Source organism: Colletotrichum truncatum, assembly GCF_014235925.2.
Source record: "Colletotrichum truncatum strain CMES1059 chromosome Unknown Contig_0004, whole genome shotgun sequence".
NCBI lineage: Eukaryota > Fungi > Ascomycota > Sordariomycetes > Glomerellales > Glomerellaceae > Colletotrichum > Colletotrichum truncatum.
The window spans coordinates 3,852,715-3,877,133 of NW_027222401.1; the positions used below are offsets into that span (position 1 = coordinate 3,852,715).

At 46.9% G+C, this 24,419-nt stretch overlaps 8 protein-coding genes across 8 annotated transcripts; 4 read left to right on the forward strand and 4 right to left on the reverse strand.

Moving 5' to 3' along the window:
* Positions 1-3,464: 3,464 nt before the first annotated feature.
* On the reverse strand, positions 3,465-3,897 carry CTRU02_207806 (uncharacterized protein; the record flags this gene model as incomplete). The annotated part of the gene is made up of 3 exons (XM_036733383.1): positions 3,465-3,566; positions 3,622-3,790; positions 3,854-3,897. The coding sequence occupies 3 exons, from the start codon at positions 3,895-3,897 to the stop codon at positions 3,465-3,467; spliced, it is 315 nt and encodes a 104-aa protein (XP_036574883.1).
* Positions 3,898-6,818: 2,921 nt separating this feature from the next.
* CTRU02_207807 (uncharacterized protein) lies at positions 6,819-7,237 on the forward strand (the record flags this gene model as incomplete). Its single annotated transcript, XM_036733384.1, has 3 exons — positions 6,819-6,827; positions 6,879-6,936; positions 7,065-7,237. The coding sequence occupies 3 exons, from the start codon at positions 6,819-6,821 to the stop codon at positions 7,235-7,237; spliced, it is 240 nt and encodes a 79-aa protein (XP_036574884.1).
* A 400-nt stretch (positions 7,238-7,637) lies between these two features.
* On the reverse strand, positions 7,638-8,683 carry CTRU02_207808 (CipA protein; the record flags this gene model as incomplete). The annotated part of the gene is made up of 2 exons (XM_036733385.1): positions 7,638-8,546; positions 8,612-8,683. The coding sequence occupies 2 exons, from the start codon at positions 8,681-8,683 to the stop codon at positions 7,638-7,640; spliced, it is 981 nt and encodes a 326-aa protein (XP_036574885.1).
* A 931-nt stretch (positions 8,684-9,614) lies between these two features.
* CTRU02_207809 (C6 transcription factor) lies at positions 9,615-11,129 on the reverse strand (the record flags this gene model as incomplete). Its single annotated transcript, XM_036733386.1, has 2 exons — positions 9,615-10,982; positions 11,070-11,129. The coding sequence occupies 2 exons, from the start codon at positions 11,127-11,129 to the stop codon at positions 9,615-9,617; spliced, it is 1,428 nt and encodes a 475-aa protein (XP_036574886.1).
* Positions 11,130-11,988: 859 nt separating this feature from the next.
* CTRU02_207810 (ethyl tert-butyl ether degradation EthD) lies at positions 11,989-12,318 on the forward strand (the record flags this gene model as incomplete). Its single annotated transcript, XM_036733387.1, has 1 exon — positions 11,989-12,318. One exon carries the CDS (start codon positions 11,989-11,991, stop codon positions 12,316-12,318), a length of 330 nt encoding a protein of 109 aa, XP_036574887.1.
* A 1,593-nt stretch (positions 12,319-13,911) lies between these two features.
* On the forward strand, positions 13,912-15,537 carry CTRU02_207811 (copper radical oxidase; the record flags this gene model as incomplete). The annotated part of the gene is made up of 2 exons (XM_070204966.1): positions 13,912-15,127; positions 15,257-15,537. 2 exons carry the CDS (start codon positions 13,912-13,914, stop codon positions 15,535-15,537), a joined length of 1,497 nt encoding a protein of 498 aa, XP_070061499.1.
* Positions 15,538-16,466: 929 nt separating this feature from the next.
* On the reverse strand, positions 16,467-18,503 carry CTRU02_207812 (C6 zinc finger domain-containing protein; the record flags this gene model as incomplete). Its single annotated transcript, XM_036733389.2, has 2 exons — positions 16,467-18,222; positions 18,334-18,503. The coding sequence occupies 2 exons, from the start codon at positions 18,501-18,503 to the stop codon at positions 16,467-16,469; spliced, it is 1,926 nt and encodes a 641-aa protein (XP_036574889.2).
* Positions 18,504-20,387: 1,884 nt separating this feature from the next.
* CTRU02_207813 (bZIP transcription factor) lies at positions 20,388-20,681 on the forward strand (the record flags this gene model as incomplete). Its single annotated transcript, XM_036733390.1, has 1 exon — positions 20,388-20,681. The coding sequence occupies one exon, from the start codon at positions 20,388-20,390 to the stop codon at positions 20,679-20,681; it is 294 nt and encodes a 97-aa protein (XP_036574890.1).
* Positions 20,682-24,419: the final 3,738 nt, after the last annotated feature.

The window sequence follows — 24,419 nt, forward strand, 5'->3', positions numbered from 1 at the left end:
TATGATCTCGGCAAGCCGAACAACAGTCCCCAGAAGTATCGCAGCTTGATCCATCCTCAACCAAACGTAAAATGGATATGTATTTGGAATATGCGCAGATAACAATTCAGACCTAGGTCCAATCCAAACCTTGCAAGCCGATTTCTTAGCCTATAAAAAATGATGAGCTATAGACAGAGCGTGTATAATTCTCAATTCAGGTTAAATTATATGATTCGCAAATTTTGCGGGCAGAAAAACATGAGGCTTAAATCAATCAGGCCGCTACAGCCCAACATTTCAATTGATGAATTATTGACGGTCTTGAGGAATATTAGTGCTTAGAGACATTGTTTTGCTTGTATTGCCCAAGGAGTGTCCAGCATTTGCTGCAAAAGTGTCTTCATTTTGTGCGTCATCCGTAGCTCACGGCAGAATCCTACTTGACCCAAATAGAACTATCAGGGGCACTGACTTGTATTGAGAATTAAGAAGGCATATGTTGTGATAGGTTCTTGTGTCAGGCTATTTGTCTAGCCCTGGCTAGCCATCTGTACGTTGGAATCATATTCATCCATGTACCCTGCTACTTTGCAGTTTTGTATCTTAGGCAGCCACATTCGGCAACAAACTGAACGCCCGCCGTCACGTAAAGAAAGGTGCGGACAGCTCCGCCAAGAGATACCCACAGGACGTTTCCTGTCGATTGAATATGACAGATGAAATTTACTGACGGGGCTGTCATGCCCCCATTTGCGGTCCAATTATCATTCTAGTTATCTTCCGCACCGAGTCAGATGCCACTTCCAATGGCAGGCCCTCGAAGCTTTAGGTGACATAGAAGTCTACCATTGAGACTAGCCGCTGCCCTTATGACTGATGACTCGACTCATACAGGTAGTATCCATTGCCCTGGGCACCGTTCTACAACTTGCTGAATTATCTGACTCGGGGGCACGGTTTATGAACGTCATTTATCATTAATAGATACATCAATTGATGTGGATCTCGTTGTGAGGATACGGAGGGTTGGTTGAGCTGCTCACAGTTCAATATCGGAGTTTCGGAATGCTGGAGCGACCACTTATCATTGCCGATCCACCTCTTCTGCCCTGCAGCCTTCGTGGTCTGATGACATACACTTTCTTCTCTCTCCCAGCGTACCATGTTTTTATTGCGTACATTGCTGGGTTTTGCTGGGGCGGCGTTAGTCTGATTGGTGAACAGGGCCGGTCGGTTTGCGAGTTGTGGCAACTAGGTGCACACGAGGCCAGCGTCGGGATTGGCTTTAATTGGCCCCCGAAAGCTAGGATATAACACAGACAGACCTTTATGGCCTGCCTAAGCAACTCAGCAATAGAGTCATGACCTGGCAGCACGTCTTTTAGACCTTGTTTAACTGGCAGCTGTGGATGTGCTAGTACCCAGAGGTTCAAGGCTTATTTTTAAGATGGGAAAGTTGAGCCCATTGAAGGCTTCGTCTAATATGCTTGTTTAATTTTGCGCACGCTGACCACGAATATCGAAGAAGTTAACGTCACCAAATATCAAAGTTATACTTCCGCCGTGAATGCAATAAATACATTATACCATTATTCCGCTATGTGTTTAAAAGGTTCCAGAAACACGGCTGAAAATTAGGAATGAAACATCACATAGGAAGCAAACCCACGTACAGAATAACGTGATTAAGTACCCCGGCCGCATTTCGTCATTGAAAGAAGGGTCCTGGGGCCAACTTAGATGAGTTCATGATCATATGCGCATCTGGTGATGCTGGGCCACCAACCAATTGCGGTGTTGATCTACAAGCTTATCTCTTGGCCAAGGGCTCGAATATGAACGCCAACATTGACTGAAAATCCGGCTGCAGATTTCCCCGCACTCATTAAGTCGTATCGCACAGTACCAGTCCGTATGGGTGCTTCGCACAGTCGTTACCCAACGTGTCATGCAACGGCTAGGGCCAATGAGTGGATACACTCAAGTTGTGATCGGCAATCTCTGTCAGCGAGGACGGCAACACGCACAGAAATCTTCATCTCATGATCTCACTGATGTTCCAATAACATCTCAATGTGAAACCATCAACGTCCGCGTTTCCAGACTCGGTCGTGGAGTGGTTCGATAACCCCATTCAAATTGTCATAAGAGGACATTTATGAATCTTGGGATCAACGTGACTTTGGCCAGACTGGGGGCGTTAAGCTTATATTCAAGACCAATTTGTTGGGTTACTATCCTCTTGTGCTATGTAATTACCCTCAGAAGCCATATGAAGACCTACAGTATAGATCCGCATTGAGTATGCCCATTGCAGTAGGGAAGGACAAAGAGGTTCGGCCACGTGTAGGAGCTCCGCCGCAACTATTATGGAGTATTGAACTTACAACGGCGATCTTTCGACTACTATAAAGATGAGATGAATGACTCGTAGCAAAATTAAGCGTTCTGCGTACAGCACTGCAGACTATGGCGTAGAATTAGAGAGCTCAGCTTTGGTTGAAACTCACTGTCAGCTCGAGCACACTAATTACTCAACTCGGACATCTTTTCCATTCTCCATCCGACGTATACTAGGTTTTAAACTACGAACTGTCAAATGCAATAAAAAGTGAAAGAAGAAAAGCCTCCTCTGGGGACTAGTGTCTAGCATCCCGAGTTTCTCGGCTCCAAAACGTCGTCGTTTAGGACCGTTGGGGACTTTATGCGCCGTTCTTTGTACATTCCCTCTGCATATAGACATAACAGACAAAACTCTGCTTAGTGTTTGGCGCGATTAGGAGGTCTCGAATAGAATGAAGACATCACTTCAAACCAGTGGCTGGTGCCCGACTCAGGGCCCATAGTATCTCTACCTCTACACCTGCCCCACATTCGGGATGTCATCTTGCTGAACAACAGTGCTAAGCTATTAGATTCTCCCTCCAGACCTAAGTAGGTAATCTGATGTTATATTAGATGTGGCCGGGTCAATCCGCATTCTAGCCTTTGTTGTGGGGGGTTTCTGAAGAAGCATACTGAGTAGTGGGAACGGGGTGGAGATGGACGTGCTTCGCGGTTACACCATTTTTTCCAAGGCGCACGAACTGTTTCCCCTTTTCTGGTTCCTACTGTAGTGAAATTTCCTACTAGATTCGAAATGAAGCTTACGTCGTGTTGTCGACATCAAAGTGTGATGTTCAAAGAAGGCAGAACGTGTTCCCCACAGCAGTCAATTAATTTACCTTTCCAATCGAACGCAAAGCAATATACCCGTACTATCACATATAAGGTCCGTGCGAGAGTGTTAGGTCAAGATAGTCGATATCCGTATTATCGCCGCAAGAGGCAAAATAGTGTAGAATTAGCCATTGATAATTGCAGTTCTCGACGAAGCAGATAAGCATGTACTCGGGAAGCCAGCCTCAAGCCGACTTTGTGGTATCCAGTATTTACAAATTCATGAATTCTTCATTCCCATTCCGTAAATCCTTTCATTAAACTCAGTTCGCCTCAGCGCCTTGGGCACCACACTTCTCCTCGCAATAATAGGTCATCTCGTCGCCGCCAATGTGCCAATCAGCAGAAAGGCAGCTGAGGCCGTCCTGACAAAAAACAGTTAGTCAGTCTGGATTTATTCAAATCTGGTCATGGACTTACAAAAGTGCAGTCGGGGCACTTATCCCATTGTTTGTTGCCAGTGTTACGGTACTTATACCTCTCGCAGGCGCATCTTGTTGCTTCGGGAAGGATCTCGTACTTCTTGGCGCCTTCAAAATTCGTTCTACTAGTGACGCAAAAAGCGTTGTTGTGCAAATCGGCGACAGCACTGCATTTTTAAGACAATGGTTATCATGATGATCTTAGTTGGTTATGTAGGTGAGTTACCAACCTAGTAGCAAATGTGATAACGGCAATGAAGAAAGGAGTGCGCATCTTGGATTTGAGATGTTTGATGATTGAGTTCGAAAGACAGATAACTTTGGAAGGGGTGACGTAGTATTAAGATGAAGAGCGACTGGGGAAGGTGAGATGTATGTGAGGTGTAATCTGTGGGTAGCTACGAACGACAGCGTAGAGGGATGTTCATATAGAAATACAAACTCGGATTTGAATAGCCCAGATCATCGGCTTCAACACTCAAGCTCGGATGAGCCAGGACTTGCTGCGTGATGGAAGTCGCTACCATTGCGACTATTCCTCATTGAGTGAGAGTAATATATTGGCAACCGACTATCGACCAACATTACACACCGTAATGAATACCAATCCAACAAATTCTACATGTTTTGGTATTGCAAGGCAACTATCACGTCAACATACCCGCAGCTACAGCTGTACGCAGTATGGCTGGTTGGTTGGCTATCCCGTGACGGTCAATGAATCATGCAATATGGAGTTCTTAAAGTCTTGTCATACCCAAAAGGGAAACCGGACATCCTATCATGCGGTGTATCTGGGGTGCCCTACCAAGTCAAAGAACCACTTCCAAGGGGTGCTGAAGACGATCTTGGCTATTTTGGCTATGAAAGAGGGTACGCCAATCCAAAGCCGACTGTGCGGAGACTTTTGTCTATTATGATGAGATACAAACGTAGGTGGGTTCCTGAATGCCCTGTAAGCTCCATCATGACTCGTGGGGTTCCTGGTGTAGATATTGCGACTTTCAGATGGAAACCCTTATGTCCGTATCCTAAACCAAATCTACTCAATACCTTAGTGATGGCGAATAGCGAAATCAAGTAACGACTCAGGACTTCATATTAGTTAATTCCCCATTTCATAACATCTCAATTTTTGGGCGTCTTCAATTACACTACCCTTGTTGGCCAAAAAGAAAAAGATGAGAAAAAAAGACAAAAAGGTCGGTATTCTCCTCGCCAACTCATTATGGCTGCACCATTCCTTACTAGGTACGCGTAACATGAAGAGCGCCAAATGCACCCCGGATCATAGGCTTGCTAATGATGATTTGATTGCATATAGTGAGGGTAAAAGTAAGGATGTTTCCTCAGCCACTTATCACCGCCAACGTAGACGAAGTTCTTTGGAGAGTCTGCCAGAATATTTGTGATTTGTAGTGAAAATTGCCTCGAGAGTGTTTCGTATGCACTACTTCGGTAAGAGGAAACTTTTCTCAAAATTCCGCAACTTGATGAGGATTGGATCGACAAAACTGCTTAATGAGCCATATCCCCTTGTATTAGAGTTCGGAAATGTACCTATAACCCACGACTGCCCCAGTACTTTTCATGTTTAGCCGACAAGGCCCAGCACTTTCTCGCTGAGGACGTCCAGATGTCGCTTCTCTTCGGCTTTAACAAGAGCATTAATATTTGTGTTGCTTGTGTCCGCTAAATCTTCAACATCGAGACTGTTAGCGCTGGATTTAAAATCAAACCTATCCTTGCCTCAGTCTTGTCGTAAGTCATTCTGATCTTCCACCTGGACTACCCAGGACCACCTATACAATTGTTCACGTTCACGATACTATTGGAAAAAGATCGGGCGGTTAAACTTATCTCCTGCCCGGGAAGGACTGCTACTATAACCGCACTGTACACGCTGCCCAGGGTCTCACAGACAGGTTGGTCCTTGATTCGTTGGCGTAATCGCTGTCTATGCTAAGAAGCGGAAAACTCTTCTTTTGCCTCGTTGTGGTGTTAGCCAACTTATCATAACATAAATTACTCTTTCTTATGACTTGTGCGTTGCACGGCTCACTGCTTATGGTTGTCAAGGTCAAAGTTGTAGTCGCTGTCAATAATATAGTTGAAAACATGTATGTATCGTGTGCGTGCATGCATGCAAACATGTTTTCCGATTTGTAGTCCGACATTCATCTCTACGCTTCCTTTTTAGCGTCAGCGAATGCTGTCACAGTGACTTCCATCGCGGATCTATCGATAGCAATGACAGCATTTGATCATGTTTCTTTTCACAAACACTTTACCACCAGAGCAGCTTGTGACCATGTAAAAGAACAAAATGTGACAAGTTTGACAATATCCACGCGAACGAAAATGATAACGGAAAAGGTAGACATTGTTGCGACAACTCCGTAAGCAAGTAAAACCCTACCAAAAGACCAACCCCAACACAATTTGGTTTTGATCATGATAACAGGCGAGAAACTCTTTTTGCTTACTGCCTCATCACAACCTCAAAATGCATTATCTCATCGACTGCTAAAAGGCTACAGGTACAATGCCATGAGGAGAAATATCCAGTCAAGGGTTAGCCCAGACTTTTCCTAGCCAACCAAATAATGTATTTCTTAGATAATTATGTTTTCTACTTGCCCTGGCTGTTGCGGAAGCAGTTGTAATCATCTAAGGTACATTTTAGATGCTGCTTCAACTAGGAAACAAGGGGCGAAATGCGATAGCGTTGTGTATCTCTGTTACTAGGCGCGAAAGGTGTACATAAAACTGGGAACAACGTACCTTAGCCATTTAGCAGTCGATGGGTTATCTTTCCAGGGGCGTTCACCATACTTTAATTGATGTTACTTCCTGCGGCGCAGTGATTAGGCGGACTTCAAATGCTTTGGGGCGATATGCGCCTGGACTCGGCTTGGCCGGAAGATACCACGGTGACCTCACGTGGGATTGGCGGCAAAATTCCCTTGGCGTACATCGGGCGTCAGGGCTGTGCGAAATGACGCATCAGCTGCCCTTCTACTTCGTGCAGCCACTCCCGCAGGCAGATTCAGTCGCTATCCTTTGTTTGGAAGGTCAGCTGGGTAAAACAGGACATATAACAAGCGGACTGCAAGTCTAAGACTTCTTCACCAACTTTTTTGTACTCACTTCAGAAGATTGTCTCACCATTCACAAGAGAATACACAAGATAAAATGGGTTTTGTATGTGCTGCAATTTCTCTTGCCCATATGACTATACTAACATCCAGCCAGGTGAAGAAAGTGGGCGGTGCCCTTGATACTGCAGCAATGTACACTGTTAATGCCGTCGGTACGTTCTTGCAGCTACTTCATTTTCCCTCTATCCTCTAGGCTTTGTCCTTCAGCTTTGAGAAGAACCTAGTTTCATGTTCAAGTAAACACTATCTTCACCGATTGTTACTAATATGATGAATACAGCGTCGAGTGCGCCATACACTGACGGCGTTGTCACAAACGTGCCCGCAGATATCCCCGGCTCGATCAAGGGCAAGAGCGAACCTCCTCCGCGCATTTCCAAGATGACTTGGCAAGAAACCCTGGAAGCAGAGAAGGCCGCAAAGGAGAAGGATTCCCAGTTTAAAGACTTGTAAAGATTGTGAAGAACAATTTAAATACTGGCATAGACCGAGGAAAACGTACCACGAAGCCCTACATTGTTGGTGCTGATGCTGATACGGTGTCAAAGTTTCGGATGCTGAAGTCAATATCTTGCGCTTGTTTTAGCATATATCCATAATCTCATAAGACCATATTGTAAAATTCCACGCTACCATCGCCATCTGTCCCTTATGAGCTAAACAAAAGGAACCTACCTAGGGTAAGCAGTGAGCTGGAAGGTGACAAGCTTTGTCCATAAGCACGATGAGATCTGGATTGGTTACACAAAATTGCACATCGCTGGTTTTAATGTTTTATATTCTAAATTTCGGAGTCTTTGACAGATGATAAGCAGATGGCAGCTGTCTTTAAGTTGACAGATCCTGCGCGTGCCTAGTTCTTTAAGGAAAGAGCGAAGCGAGTGCTTTCGTCCAAGTCCTCCACCGGAAGCCCAAGACGGTCACCATGGGATTCAAAGTCTGCATCTGCACTTGGGTAGAACACCCGAGCATACATTGATTTGTAAAATCCTTCAGGCTTTCCTTGCTCCATTTCCTTCACTCCAGCCTTATACCGCTCGCTGCTTGGCTCATTGTAGATCTTCCAATCCTTGTCAGTCGTATTCGTAACTCTTTGGATGCTGTCTAACATATCCCGCTGGCTGACTTTGAAGCTCGAGATAAGCAGCGTATTATTGTGGTAGTGGGAGATGGTCATCGACTTGTCATCGGCATCTTCTGGGAGTACCTTCAAGCTGAGAAGTGCGGCAACTGCTCGACCACATTGTAGCCATGTAGATGCGTTGATAGGCTTTAAGCCATCGTCGTAGAAGGTGACGACGCGGTTGTCTAAATCGAAGCCAAAAGTGTTTGGGCCAGCAATAAGGCTGTACTCGTACCAGAAACCGTTCATGAGAGTGATAGAAGTCATACCCAACTGCTGAATCTCGGAAATGTTGGCAAGAACCGTATTGCTAACTGGGATATCCCGGCGTAGATCTTCGCTTGTCGTGAAATTTATGCTATATGCATTGGGCATGACATATTGCACCCCTGCTTTGGCTGCAGCCCTGACCAAGGTGCTATGAGTACCTGGCTTCGCGCTCAGGGATAAAGTGATGACTAGAAACTCCTGTCCTTTCAGAGCATCAACAAGCGAGCTCTCATTGTCGTAATCAACAGAGGCAACTTTCACACCGGGCGGCAAGGGACTGTTGCTGCCAGCACGGGTGAGAGCAGTCACCGCATGCTTCCCAGTCTTGAGAAGTTGCTCTGCGATCGGTCTGCCAATTTGGCCTCCTGCCTTCGTCATTGTTAGCATTCTTATACAATTGCCCAGCTTGTCAGTTATCGCCTGCTGCTACTTACTCCGACGGCTGCGACTTTCTGAATAGAGTTGTTAAACCCTTTCGGCTCGTCTTTGGCGAATTTATGAGCCATGGCTGCCAAGAGGAATTGGTAAAAATCGGGATGTGGAAAAGGTCAGAACTTGGGATTTCAAGTTCTTAAAATGATCTTAAAAACTCTTTACTTATGTCCCCTTACAGACTGGGAAACAGGCCATCTCATATTCGGCATTGGTAGTCCATATTTGATGACATAAATGGGTAACTAAGCCTGTTCGACACAGAAGCAAGTAGCGGATTTGAAATCAAGATGAATTTCGGTTTCGGGCCCATTCTGGAGAAAGCTATGTGTCTATAGAAGTCACCAGGAAATATCGGAGTTTGGAAGTTTGCCTTGGTCCCTGCCCCACATCGTCGGATCTGGTATGGAGCCTGTCTATCTGAAAAGAGTTAGCCTTACGCCATGCATCTCTAAAGCTTGACCTGTTTATGTGTTCAAATACCTAATGGGGGCAATCTAACTACAAGAAGGAGGAGAGGGAGTGGTGGGAGGCAGAATTACCAGATTTGAGTTGCGAGCAGACAGTAACAATACATCTCATACCCCTGCCTCATGAAGTAATTCTGGTAGGCTCTAATGTTCTCCGTTTCTGTTAGACGTTCGGCATTCAATGCCGCGATCGTCGCTGTCAGCAAACCTTAAACTCTGTATAGATATCTGGCCTATGTAATGTACCTATGAGCATGTGAATCACGTAACTTGAGTAGCATATACAGACTCCCCTGTGTCGATCGCAATGGTCATGGCCAGGTGCCCTTACCGAGACCATTGGCATCTGTGACCATACGATTCTGTCATACAGCTTATTCGTATCACCGGCTAGCTTGGATGCATGGATTAAAGTCTTGAGTGGAGTATGATAGCTCTCGTCGTATCTTTCTTGTTTTAGGTAGAAGATAAAAGCCTTCCTTCCATTATCTCATCGTGCTGTAAGAATGCGAAACCTAATACTCCCCTGAAAACATCAAGCTGAGAATGCATAACTCCCTGTCATAGCAAAAACAGTCCAGTAATTCAGATTAGGTCTAGTCTCCATGACATCTGCAATATCTTTCGCTGTTCTCATGTTTCCATATTCCCACATGAACCTCATGCAACGCCGGACCCATTCTCTTACCGAAGCTTCCTCAGAAATTTGGTGAACGAAGTATAAAGGGGTCAAAAAGGTCCTACACTGCAGCTGCTGCAACGGGGAGAACGGGATTGAGTTTGAGGTGCGTACGCCGGGCAGTATGAACTGTGGCACCGAGGCACACACCTGACGCGTTAAGGTACAAACTGTCTCTGGGGAAATGGTTTTCTGTATGTAATTGACATCTGAAACATGATGTTTCGATATGCTGTAGAGGATAAGGCGCATAGTTCGAAGGGCGTTGACGACTTGAGTGGTATAATGATCTGGATAAACGTCGTAACAACTGCCAAGAACATTCACATCGTTCTCAGAGATTTGTATTGTCTGAGGCCGCCATGCCGACGGTACGGTTTTGTCCAATGTCTCCAAGTGATCATCCAAACATTTCGCTCTCACAACGAAGTCGCGCTTAGAAACTTTTCCTCTTTCAAAATCGAAATGAAGATTATATACCCGGCTTAACACGCCAAGGAAACTCCATTTAGGACTGCTAACACGGTAGCCGATGTTGCGACGCAGTGTCGCTAACTCTTTGGGGGTGTTGACGCCTTTTGTTACGCAGCTTACAGTAACTGCTGTAACTAATCGTGCAGCGAGGTGGCAGCCGGCTGGGCTTGATAGAATGCTTGATGCCCGGGTGTTTAATAGGGATAGACCTCCTTGAGAGTGGCTCATCCAAGCTTGTGAAGCCCAAGCATCCCGATGAACCATTTTCTCGTAGATGTCAAGGAGAAGCACTGACTGAAGCGCCTCTTCTGCCCCTTGGGACTCCAGTTCGGTCAAGAAGTGATTGAGCCTTCGTATCGCCGTAACATAACTCGCATTCGCCAGTCGCATGAGGTACGTGCTACTCAACTGTGTGGCCATGAACGCTAGGCTGGCGGCCTCCACACTTGCGGAAAGGTGGTCAGAGCTGCGGGCCGTCCTACAATAGTAGGCCACCTCCCCCATGCTGCGCGTAAACCCGTTGATATAAGTTGAGAAGAACGCATATCGTGCACGAGCGTCCCAGTTTAGTTCGAGAGTGCCCGGCCGACTTGTCATTCTGACAAAGAAATCATCGTCTCCACTTGAGAGCGCTCTTTGTTCAATTGAAAGAGACTCATCTCGGAATTGCAGGGCAGCCGGGTCCCGATAGCCATGACAAGCTATCTTAGCCCTTTGGCATTGTCCACAGGTATCCTTCTGAAGATCACACTAAGCCTCAATGACATCAGCATGCATCTGAGGCGGTCAACAGCTTGACGTGTTTTGAAACGAGACTTTGAGAACTGAGCTACTTACCCTCAGCTTCCTCGATCTGCAAGGAAAGCAGGCCGGCGACAATCGACCGCGATTCACCATTAGGTTTAGATTGTAATTCTTTCCAGCTGAAAGTGAAAGTGATGAATCTTAAGGCTCAGAAAGAATGATTGATACTTATTAATTCCTTAGGACTTAAACTGAAGTGTGATTTCAAGTTTCTATAATTGACTCTTGGTATAAAAAATTCCAACCTCAATGGACTTGCGTCAACTAAACATAAACTTAAAGTTCAGCGTTCAGGAACTCTTCCGTTAGCGTCGCCGAATCTGGCTAGCGTTCCGTTGCTGAAACTTTATTCTATGGGGCTGGTGGATCAACTTTGCCAGTCTTCTTCGATACACATGCAGCATTGTGCTTCACGATGGGGTGGCTGTCTCTGTCCCATAAGCTGGATTGGTTACAACATTAGTCAGGCTAGCCAGAATTGTTTGAAAATAAGCAGGCTTTGAAATAATCGACAGGTTTGGCGAAACCTGAGTAGTGCCTTGAGGGGAAAAGTGGCTACGACAGGGTTTGTGCAAGGTTAAGCACACAGATTACCTTGGTCGAACGTAAAGTAATCGACGACTGCTCCCGTCCGTCTAGTACATCTGAATAGTTGAATGCTTCGGTTTCGCAAAGCCGGATTTCTGTGCCGGTCATGAATCGTAACATTTAGATGACCCATGGGCTTGCAGGATTGTCGTCTCAATGGCTTGGCACAGCCAAGTCCTAATTGATACAAACGGAAAATCTACATATATCTTGATGACATCTGCCCTAAAGGTTCTGGTGTCTGACCAGATCACCAATTCAATTGCCTTTATCATTAAGGATATCAATTTTACAGCGCTACCTTTATCGACCATTTTGCACCTTTAAACCACACTTCCTGGAGAGCCCGTCTTCCAGCTCCAAAATGTCTGTCGCAATCACTGTACTATTCCGAAACGAACCGGATGCCGAACATGATATCGAATATTACGTAAACAATCATATGCCATTGATTCAGAAGCAATGGGAAAAATACGGCGTTCAGGGCTGGTCGGTGACCAAGTTTAGCAACGGTATCGATGGCTCCGCCCCGATGTTTGCTTTTGGCTCGACGGTCACTTGGGGAAATCAGGAACAGATTAAAGCAGCCTTCGAAGGACCGGAGGCTGCGGAGATTATGGGAGACGTCTCCAAATTCTCCAATACGCAACCTGTCTTTCTTGTTGGCGAGGTCATTCGGAAGGAAGGGATATGATTTTCGCAAATTTTACGAATAACACATGAGTGGGCAACAAGATGTGATTGAAGACGAACTATAAGCCCCTACAAATAAAGAGGGCCTAGATTGTACGGAAATACCTTTGATGGTTTGAGATCTTGACTATCTGTTCAATGGCGAGGAGGTGACGCAGTTATCTAAGCACCAACATAGTTTTCGTTTGAACTATGTCAAATCCAACACCACTGTCTGAAAACATGTGCTCCATGGGCAACTTATATTCTATGTACCTCAAGAGACGCTCTGTAGCATAGCAAACATAACATACGCTAGTAAGGTCAGTAAGTAAAGGGGATCTTACCAATCAAGGATGTTTTGATACAACCTGGTAGTGGGTAGCGAGTTGAAGGCACCAATTTACACCATCACTTTTGGATTATGTTGCTAATTGTAAGTCGTATCATGTGCTTCGCATCTTGAACATCCGCTTAAGCGGGAGAAGCATCTCGAATCAGGTTACTAAAGGAAAAGCGTACGTTTAAGTTATCTGAGAGTTTGAACTTACGTGGGTTTTGCTTGCAGATACTTCTTCGACAGTCAGCATTGATTACAACTCGCCACTGAACAGTCTTTAAAGAACTGAGCGTTGTGGGCCTAAACATAGCCGACGATTTTGTATTAGAAGCTGGTGCAAGCATTTATTGATGAAGCTATCACCAACCAGTCGGCTCTTTTCTGCAAGGCATGCCTCGGGTCCCATTACCAGACTCTCCTTCTTGTAGAGTTGACATGATGCTCTTGCATTCTGCTTCTCGACAGAGTAGGGACTTTGTACCACGAAAGATACACGCTATCCCATACGCTTTACGGCTCCCATCATTTCTTTTCTTTGGCCTAGGCCATGTAAACATTAGGCAGACAGAAGGTATTAAGTCGTATTCAAATTGCTTCAATTTTTTATTTTACAACCTTTGGGCTTTCAACTTATCTTTGTATAAGCCAAGGTGCCTTCTGTTCACAGACGAATGACATCGTGTATTGAATTGGAGATTCTTTGAAGACAAGACAGTATTAGCTGCATTCTCAGCAGTGTTTCGTGGCAAGTTAGGACATTTCTCTGCATAATGAACACAATGTGATCTTTGAAACCCTATAGTGCAGGCTTTATTGACCCGAGCCTCGCATCTAGATCCCCAGCACTGCCCTTGCCGGTCGATCACTAGTGCACTCAGCTAAGGAGAATGCAGATCCACGTGGCCATGAAAGGCCTTCAACAAGGGAAATATTTCAAATAAGATCAGCACTCTCATTGATCTGTTGACAGTGCTCTTCCACATACGGGGCTAGCCTGGACGCCACAAGCCACACGAACGCTAAGCCACGAGAGTGTATGACTTCTACTTGCCCTAGGCCTTACAATGCAGAAGAGGCATGGCTAAGCATTATAGGCTTTGTGGAAACTGGAGGTGGAGGCTAAGAGGCATGAACGACACTGAATCTTTATAATGAGAGCATAAAAAGTGTTCTGTCTAGTCTCTTTTCCCCTCCTTCAGCATGAACAGCCATTCTTTCCAAAATACTACATGATTCTTCCACTCTGTGGAAACACACTCTTTCCCGCGCGATAAAATGCATTCGTTTACTATTTCCAGCATAATGCTGGCCCTCGCCACACTTGGCAACACAGCCGCTCTCACCAAAAGAGTTCAAGCCGCCAATGGCAACAACGACTTGACTTCGGTTGGCAAGTACTACGGCTGCTATACTGATAACGTTGGCAGTCGACAGCTGGCTCGAGCTACTTATGCCGACTATAAGCAGATGACACAGAATGCGTGTATCAAATTTTGCAAAGACAACGGCTTCCCCTTTGCTGGTCTCGAGTTTGCCTCCGAGTGTTGGTGCGATTACAGCTTGGGGTCAATTGCTACCAAGAAGGACGATTCGGAATGCAGTTATACCTGCACCGGCAACAAGAATCAGGTCTGTGGTGGCTACGACAGGCTTTCAGTTTTCCAGACAACCGTTACATCTACAGCTCCAAGCGTCAACCCCGGCCCAACTGGGTGGACTTCTCTTGGTTGCTACAACGACAACATCCCAGGACGCGTTCTTGCATACCGCTATGGAGTGGTTGGCGGGGATGGTGCTATGTCTGTACAGCTGTGCGCCAACGCCTGCAAGGCCGCTGGCTTCGCCTACGCTGGAGTTGAATATTCTTCAGAGTGCTACTGTGATAACAACATCCTAAGCGGAGCTCAGTCTGGACAATCTGGTTGCAACATGCTTTGTTCTGGCAATAGCACAGAATACTGTGGTGGCTCAAACAGAATCAGCGTCTACCAGTCGACTGCTAAGGGAAAGACTGCTGGTGAGATTCCGTCTGGATGGACTGCGCAAGGCTGTCTAAAGGACAATGTCCTTGGCCGGGCTCTTACTGTGGCAATGGCCATTACTGGTGGCCCCGCATCTATGACCGCCGAGGGCTGTGTTGACGCCTGTTCATCCGCTGGCTATAAGATTGCTGGCGTTGAGTATTCTCAGGAGTGCTGGTGTGGCAACACTATCCAGAACGGAGGCGTGCCTACTCTCCCCAGTGATGGTTGCAATATGCCCTGCAGGGGTAACACCCTGGAGACCTGCGGTGGTTCCAATCGTCTCAACGTCTATGCGAACTACCCACTGAACTTGGTCATTCCCTCAAGCTCTACTTCCAGCTCTGTCTCGACAACCTCCGCAACCACCTTGTCATCAACGACAAGAAGCTCGTCTTCGTCATCTTCTGCCATCTCAACCACTTCTTCATCGACCCAAACAACACTCAGTTCGTCTTCGACCTCTTCTTCTGCATCTAGCACACGAAGCATTACCTCATCCAGCGTCTCATCCAGCTCTTCCTCTAGCACCAGTACTACTTCTCCATCTACGACTTCTAGCACAACTAGCAGTTCGTCCTCAACCTCTTCTTCCACATCAAGCACGCGAAGCACTACCTCATCCAGCGTCTCGTCCAGCTCGTCGTCAAGTACCAGCACCAGCTCTTCTACTTCCTCTTCTTCGTCAAGCATTAGTACCAGCTCTTCATCCACCGTCGCAGCTACGTCTACCTCAGCAAGCCCAGCATGCGCTTCCCCTAGCCCTACCAGTGAGTTCCCCCGATGTACACCATATGCTACAAAGCTAACTCTTGATAAGTTGCCGGTGGTCCTTATCTCAAAAATACCGGATGGAACAACAACACCGATGGCTGGTTGATGAATGGAGATCCCGGCGTTATTGTCGGCAACGGTCTACAGTTGTCTGGTTGCAATGCTGTGTAAGTGGTGCCATCATCTCAAGAGCAAGTCTCTCTCGTTCATTTCGGGCTAACAATACATTCCCAGCCTGCTGGTGGCGACGAACCCCTTCCTCCCTCTTGTGGCTCCTCAACAGCAAATCACGGCACCCATCAGCAACAAAAGAAAGATCCTTACCGTGTATGTGGGTAGGAAGAACGATACCCCTGCGTCAATGCCTCCGCCGAAAATCTCGTACTCGTTCGGCTCCAACAACATTCCAGAGGTTGAGGTGTGCGGATCCAGCAGCAACCCATGCACACAGTTTGTCACGCCTCTTGCAAAATACAACAAATATCAATGGGTCATTCCATATGAGGCGGGCGCCAACGATCTCAACGTCTTTTTTTCGTGGCCGTACGATCCGTGGCGCGTCAACAATAACAATGCCCCAGTCTTGGTCGATGATATAACTCTTGTTGATGAGTAAAGATTTATCCACTTAGAAGATATACACGTTGCTTATGTTTACAAAATAATTATCAATAGAATTCCTTTCTGGTTTTGCTACCTAACTGTGATCGCTTCTCAAACTGTCAGCTGAGTGAAGCAGATGTGAATCCCTTGAACTAAGCGTCCAATATTTCTGTTCTCCGCCAAAAGTATGGGGTACAACATTCATGGCGAGAGAACGTCAAAGGCATTTGGGAAGTAGATTTCACTTCAACTTCATTTGATAAGAGCATGTATTGTTGACAGATTTCACTCAAAACATTTCCAATAATGCAGTGTACATGCTTCGGCAGCCCCAAGCGCCTTGTTTTACGGAAAGAAAATCTGGGTATCAATTGGGGACTGGATGACTAGTGACAGATGGATGACCAAGTAGAGAAGCTCCTTGGTTTTCAGCTATATCGCGCCTGATCTGAGGAGCCCAGGCGCGCTCAGTGGTCTCTCTTGCCAGACTAAACCCTCAAGATCGCCTCTGAAATCCGCCTTCTCCTCCACCAGATCCCATTCGCCCGTGGCATCGTTTTTCCTAAGCGACCGAAAGATGATGGTCTCCCCAGCATCCTCGAAAATGAACTCGCGCCTGCACAGCCGCTTCCACTGCTCCGACGGCGTGCCCTCCTTCGCGTTATACTTCTCTATCTCGCGGTTCTTCTTCAGGACTGCCAAGAATCCTTGGCTATCCCACAGCCCGTCTCTGCGAGGATACTTTTCCAGAATGCGCATGGCGTTCTCCCTCACGAGTGGGTCGCGACAGGTCATGGCGACAATGGTCAACTGCCATGCCAAGCCGAACTCCATGGCGAATAGGTTCGCCGGCGTCTTGACGTCCTTTTCCTGCTCCTCCAGCAGGATTTCAATGACGTCGTTGATCTCCCGACAGTGCGGCGTCAGACTTGAAACGGTCGCCTCGTCGGAGTATTTGGGGAAGAAGTGGTAAAGGAACATGATCAGGTAGTGCATCCGCAGATGTAACATCTTGACATGCTCCCTGCGGTCGATGGAGGGGTCGGATAACGTCTTGTTGTAAAGAGGCTCGAAGGATGCTCGCCATTGTTGAAGGTTCTTCAGAGACTTTTCAGAGAACGCCAAGAGCTCCGGATGGGTCTGCATCATATTGAGCAAGTTGTGTACACCCTCCTCGTCAGTGACGTCTTCAATCTTGAAGTCGTCAATAACTGTCAGCAGCAGTGTACTGAGTTTCGCAATCCGCCGTTGGCACACCTGCCACCAGGCATACGCTTCATCCGCATCGTAGAACACCTCTGGCATAGTTCTCCTGTCTTCACCGGGGTCTGTGTACCGCGTAATTTGCATGCTATACGTCTCAATGGTGTGGCCACGGGCCTTGAGACCTCTGATGAGCTCATAAGCCGGCGATCGGCTCGTCTTAACATCTGCGCTAACGATGGACTTGCATTGCTGGTCCAAGTGGTTGTATAGATCCAAGACCTCGGTGATGAGCTCTCTTGGGTCGGGTGCGAGGTTCCAGACGCGAGCATCTGAATCTGCACAAGTCAGGAGTTCTTGCAACAACACGAAGCCGTACTTGACATGCTGTAGCGCAGAGTGCCTGTTACCGCGCAGCGCCTCAAAGGCAACAAATAAGATGGATAGCAGCACGGCTTCTTGGATGCTTGCAGTTTGAAAGTCGGTCTGAGCTTGGAGACGAAGGGCTTGACAATAGTGCACAATAGCGCTCTGGTAATGCTGACTCTGTAGCAGGCTTGCGACGTTTGTGAAGTTCCTTACGATGACGTAGCTTCCTTGTGCGAGTGCTCTGCTCATGGCGCCGATGCTGATTGCTGCGTGTCGTAACGCCGGGTTCTGACGGCTGAGCTGAGGCATCATAGTCGTCCAGAGCTTCGTCCGCGAATAGGATGCGCCGCCAAGAGATACGCGGACGAGCTCGTTCCAGTCGTTAAAATAGACGCTCTGCATGTCGTCGGCGAAGTCCAGGGTGTTCATGTCAGGTTCTCTTGGGAGTGTACGTGAGCTGTTGCGACATGTTGGCACCGGGTTCAAACGTTGCGCTTCTTGAGCTGGTTTTCCCCTCGTTTTTCGTGGTTTGACGACATATCCATCGCAGACGCCACGGGTTTTGAGACAGTTCATGCAATGCGGCTTGGCTTCATCGCATTTGATGTGCCGTTTCCTATAAGAGTGAAGTTAGAGGTCACGCCCACAGCCGACTGATTTTGAGCTTACTCACTTGCCTGCTAAAGGTAAGCGAAATCCAGTAATCGTAAAGCGAGAAAAGCACTACTCACAGGTCACACATCCAGTCCTCACCTTGGGTGTGCTGGTGCGGGTATGTCTGGGACGGTGAGATACAGACAGTCTACTGCTATCGCTCTCAAGAGATCCCGCTAGGCTGGGAGCCTTCTCTAGCGAGGCCGATGCCGTCTCCGTATCTGCAAGTTGTACTGGATCCATCTGATGGTGGGATTGTCCGAAGGGTAACTCCAATAAGGGTTGGATAAGGGTTGGAAAGACTGCCGAAGTGTCGGTCGTTATGTCTCCGTAAGGCCCGACCCATGCAGATGCGAGTCGCCGATGAGCCTTAGCAGGGGCCGAGAGAGCGCCGTTAGAGCTGGTCTAGGCAGTTTTACAGACTCTGCAGCTCCTTTTCAAAGTGGGCCGATGTGTGGTGCGATCTTCCGACTGCAGCTAGGTTGTCAAAAAGTCGTTGTATCATGAAAAGGTTGCTTCTGGTCAATGAATGCTCTCAATGAGGCGTCTCATGGATGAAGCAAACACGTTTTGTCATCAAGATCAAGGTGAACCTGTCAGCTCTCATTGAGCTAGGCATACCACGTCGTATTTCGAGTAATCACGCGGCACATACGTACTTATTTGATGCTTGGTAATAGGATGGTATAAATACATATTTTATGCTTCCTGGTGTTAGTCTTACGTTTAGTTAGCTAGGTGACCTCGCTAGAAGGATGGGCCCACTGTTTTCTGTAAGGTTCGTACCTGCGTACTCCGTACTTTTGTCCAACCCATGCCGGGACTAATTATGCCACTCACAACACAGCGTGTACACTAAAAGAACATCTTTACACTACTCCGTACAGGGTGCTATGTTTTTTGGACATCGATAGGGGTCCAAGGGATACATTACGTTCTAGAACAATAACAAACGACCTCTTAGCATTACATAGTAAATTAACTACCCAAAAGGCACGAATTGTCCAGCCAGGAATCAGGAATCACGGGCTTGAGCACTTATCTGGTGTAAGAAGCATCAGCGAGGTTCTGGCTATTATCCGCTGGAGTTTGGAATCAGATATGAAACGGATATGCATACCCAAGTTTACACTTACTAAGGCACTTGAAGCTTTGCAGGTGTCTTGTTCGAGTGACTTGCAGGTCCGATCACGTGATTGTGTCTCGCTTAGGTGGCAATGATAAGAAAAACGAGGTAAGACCCAATCAGAGTGTGTTTTAGGTGGAGGCATTGTCCCGGAGATCGACAATTTCTAAGGCATCGTAGCGCAATCAGCTCCCCTAACTTGAGCCGGGCGATGTACTTGGTACCTGGGCCTCCCACGTTCAGCTTAGCGCTGTTCGACGTCATTTGTACTACTGCGGCCATCGTAAACTCGGGCTTACCCCCCGCCAATTCCACTTCCCTTAAGAATTCCCATCCCCGCCCCGAGCCCATCGTCGTGATCTTCTTCTTCAACACCCTCTCGCAAGTCGAGATCCTTTACCCCCAACCCGTGTTCAAACGCCAACTTCTGGCCCCAAGTCAAAGGGGCCTTTAACACTCTGCAACAATGTCAGCAGCCGCAGCATCAGCAGCCGCGGCCTGCCGCCAGGTCGTCACCCAGTGGTTCCAGCCCGCTCAACTGCCAACAATGGGCTCCGGATAATTTCAATCTCGCCGGGGAGGTCAGCTTCATCAACGAGCTCCAGTATCAAGCACCAAAGCTATCGGCTGCTGGTCTCCCAGGTGCGGACTTTGGGCTGTACACCCCTGAGTCCGTCCACGCCGATCCGAGTCTATCGTCCTACCTTGACCCGACCACTTGGGACACTCTGCCGTGGACGTCTGCCGCTTCTGTGACGCCTCACGTCAGTGCCAGTCCCCTCGAGAATACGATTGACCAATGTTAGTTGACTATACGGCGATGACTCTTATGCTTGGTATTCGCCCGGCTAACCATAAATGCAGCGTTCCCCTACATTGACACCACACCTCCCACCCTCTTCGAAACATTCCCTGATTCTCTCCTCCCAACTCACCTGGACCCCCTCTTCGCGTCCAGCAACAGCTCGAACAACAACAGCCCCAACCAACCGCCTCTGGACATGTCACTGTTCACGACTGTGCCGGAGGCCCCAGCATCTCACCGTTCTTCTCCCAACTCTGACGGCCAAGGCCAGGAGATTTCGACTCCCCACGCTGACAAGATCCTTCGTCGGCAACGCAACACTATTGCGGCACGCAAATATCGTCAGAAGAAGGTCGATCGCATCTCGGATCTCGAGAAGATGCTGGAGGAGATGACACGCGAACGTGATGAACTACGGCTTCGTCTCGCGCGTCAAGAGGCTGAGACGGAGGCTCTCAAGAGCATTATGTTGAGGGATTCCAAGCCATAGCTTGTTCTCTGTTTTGATTGCATCGCCATTGGATTTTAGTTTGGGGGAATTAGCTTGGTGTTGGTTAGATGATTTCGGCTGCAATTAGCCTGATGGATTCGCTTTCTGCGATGCGAATTTTGTGTTCAGTCACCTTCCGGTATTGTCGTCAGGTAGCTTGTGGAAATGAACAATTGGTTAATCGTAATACTCGCCCTTGTTGCCTTTGTATTGCCGTGTTGAAGTGTTGGAGTTGGTGGTTGTAGCTTCGCCGATTCTCTTGGACTTTGACTTGCAGAGAGGCCGTCGCCGTCAAGAGCTGTCTCAAGAAGGCTGTGTCGTCTTGTCAACGCAATGCTTGAGGCCTTAGCCAGTCACTGTCCAGGTCAGTTACGTTTTGACCTGTCCATTTCATGTTTGAGAGCGAAGAGGTGTAACATCATCGGCTAGATTGCGTTGCTGGGTAGGTATCTTGAATGTTTTTCATGAGTTCGTCAGACGAATGTCTTGACTCGCGACAGAAATCCCTGGGTTTATATACAAAAATGCCCAATGCTATTAATCAGACTTGTGATGCAAAGAAATCACCATGTCATGATGGTTCAAAGTGATTAAGAATGGCTCATTCAGTATACTAGATTACGAGGCTTACCCTCTGTTCCAAATCCTTCGGAGCCTTCCGCTACTGCAAGGAGACAAAAGCGGTAATCGCGCTACATGAAGGCGAAAAAACCTCATGAGCTGGGGCCAAATCTCAAGGCTCATCTCACCTTCCATTACAGTACATATATCGACAAAGGTGTTCCCTCGAAGATGCCATTTTCAAACATTGCTGTTTGCATACCAATCGCTTTTCAACGAGGTGAAAGGGACAGAAGGCTCGTGCCACTTGGTCAACCTTCTTGACCGGGGATCATCCTAGCCGTTTCTGGAGAAGGACTGGATTAACCCTTGCTAGCGCGGATGAATCATAATGACCCATGCTTGGCGGCGCATCCAGAACGGGGCCCCACTCCTATTGTACAAATTATTGTACAAAATACATAACTTGTATGCTAGACTAGGCGGAGAGTTTGCACACCGACAGTCCGACGAAAACTGGGCCAATCCTTGAAAACGGAGCGGACACAGGACCCCGAGCGATGTAAACATGCTTTGAAGAATACTCGAGCCCCTCAATAAGTCGCTTACAAGACTTTTGCGAAGGGCGAGTCGACGCCTGCATAACTTTCGCACTAGGACGTTCTACTTCCCGAATCATTTTGTGCACTGCACATACTCCCTAGGTAGCCAGTGTCACGTTACTCAAAATGTCAAAATGTCAGGAGCTGGCAGCCGCAAAGCCTAGTGCGGGAGGATTTATTCTCCAGCCTTGGCTCATCACTATTCATATAAGCCCTTCATAGTCGTCAGCGGATGAGGCCATAGAGATGCATAGCGTTATCCACTCTGTATTATCCATTCCAGGAATACTGAAAACTAGGTACGAATGGGTAATGTCAACATAACGTAGGTTGGCCTTACGCTGTCCAACATTGATTTCCCGCGGTAACATGTAATTTTCCTAATCATATTCATTTTGACACTTTCGGGGAGATTCAAATCATTTCAATGACCGTCAATGGTGGACCCAAACCTCGCTGAACTTAACACAACATGCGGCTCACCGTATGCCAAGAATAGCCGTGTATATAAACGCGCTCACTAGTTTGTGTCTGATTGTGTTAAGCGTACTGCAGACATCGCAGGATACTGTCTCTATCCAATCGGCTGCCACAAGGCAACAAGTACATACCGTTCTATTTGAAAGCCTATGACTAGTCACATCATGCTGATCATTCGGCCAAAATCGCACTATCAGAGAGTATGATTTGCTAGTACCCTACATATCATGTACCTGCTGCCTTGTGGCAGTCGACGAGATATGTCTCTAGTAAGTAATAAAGTTTTCAAACCCATCCGAAGTGAAGTGAAATTACCTTGACGGTTGCAGTTTGTTCAGTTGGTCTTCCTATTCTTGTCACACAAGAGTTGTGGCCACTCAAACTTTGGGGAACGCAACGGCCCTGACGGCTAATCGAGAAGTACCTTGACCGAAACTTTATCCCATCAGTGTCCAGCTGGCTACAGCTACATGGTCCCCCGTTTACGCCCACTCTTTTCCTCTCGTATCAGAGTTACATGACCGTAGATTATTAAACCCTATGTTTCCTTGGCTGCATTACTGTACCTCTGATAATGCACGAACTTGTTTCAATTCTAGATTCTGCTCACTCAAATTGTTTGGTTGGCTGGTAACTGTCTTGACTGATCACTTAGCGGCTCATTGTCCTTACGAGGATGTACCTGTAGCCAACTGGACCTCGATGGGATACCACAAGTATTCCGAAACCTGCAGCTTTCTTACATCTGGAGCACGTTAGTATTGTCGCGTTTCATTCTGTTTGAGAGTCTCGGAAGTTGAAAATGGTACAAGAGCTCTGTTAATGGATCAACTCACAACAATCTCATTTCGATGCCTTCAATATTGATTGGCCTTGGGAAGCTGCAAAGCGCTGTCTTGCTGCTTGCATCTTACTTGGTTTTTTGTATAACATTGCAAGACTGATAAGCTTAGATGAATTACTGGGGTTCTTACCATTGGCCTGGCTACCTTAAGCTAAACAAAGGACAAGATGGTGTGTTAGTCGTTCCCACTCACCAAGTGCTAAAGTATTCAAGAAGTTAGCCAAATGCAGGTGAATACCTTAACCCAAGTAAGCCCGCAAGAAAAACACGGTAGCATCGGTAAACATATTGCTTTAGCTGCTAATATTAGTATGAAACCTATCATATGAGTTCTTCCCAGGAAGGCGTGATTCCATAGTTCTAGTATCGTAATAACAAAATGCCAATCTTTCAAGAATCAAGACCTACTTATATCAGAAATCCCGTGATGCCTATGATTGGAATCAAACGTCCGGTCTAAAAAATATGCCTCTCGATACTCTTGTGGCTGCAGTCTTTCTCAGAGAACATTTCCACGATATTGCATGTTCCTCGCAAAGTGATTTTCGCTTCATGAAATATTATTTTGGTGCTCTAGTATTGCTGTGCTGCTCCCCATGAAGAGTGATTCTAGTAAATGCTGGGGTGCTCAGTTTCTCTTAGCCATAGCTCCATCATTTTCAAATTTGAAAATAAGCTCGGTGGTCTCACGGTTGAGGCTGTTCAAGAAACAACATGTCTCTTTAGTCGGTATCGGTCCTACGTCTATGAGGATATAGGACAACCAGTCTTTGAATTATCAGTTCTGTCCCATAGACCCTTAAGCATTGTTTCAGTTGGAGCTTTTGGGGCTACAACACAACATCGCAGGCTTGCATTTGAATCAACGACTCTTTATTTCTTGAACCTCGAGGATATGTGATTAAGCTTCCCAATGTGCATCTACGCAACGTGAAACTTACATCAGTTGATCAAGGTTTCTCTCAAAGGACACCATTAGGAGTGTTACGAGCAGCAAGCATATATACATGGTTTGTCTTATACTCGAGACATCAGATATCAACTAGGCCATTTGAAGTTGTCACCAAAACAGTCGCAAAACGTCGATGAGAATAATATGACCTTAACAAATCTCATCTCTTTCAACACTACCTGTAGAGGACCAAGAGTGAGGCTATGGTTAGTAGCATCAATACAACAACGATCATAAGTAAGATGAGCCCTGACGCGTAATCATATGGACAGAAGTGCAGGTTGTGGCTTGGCAAAATT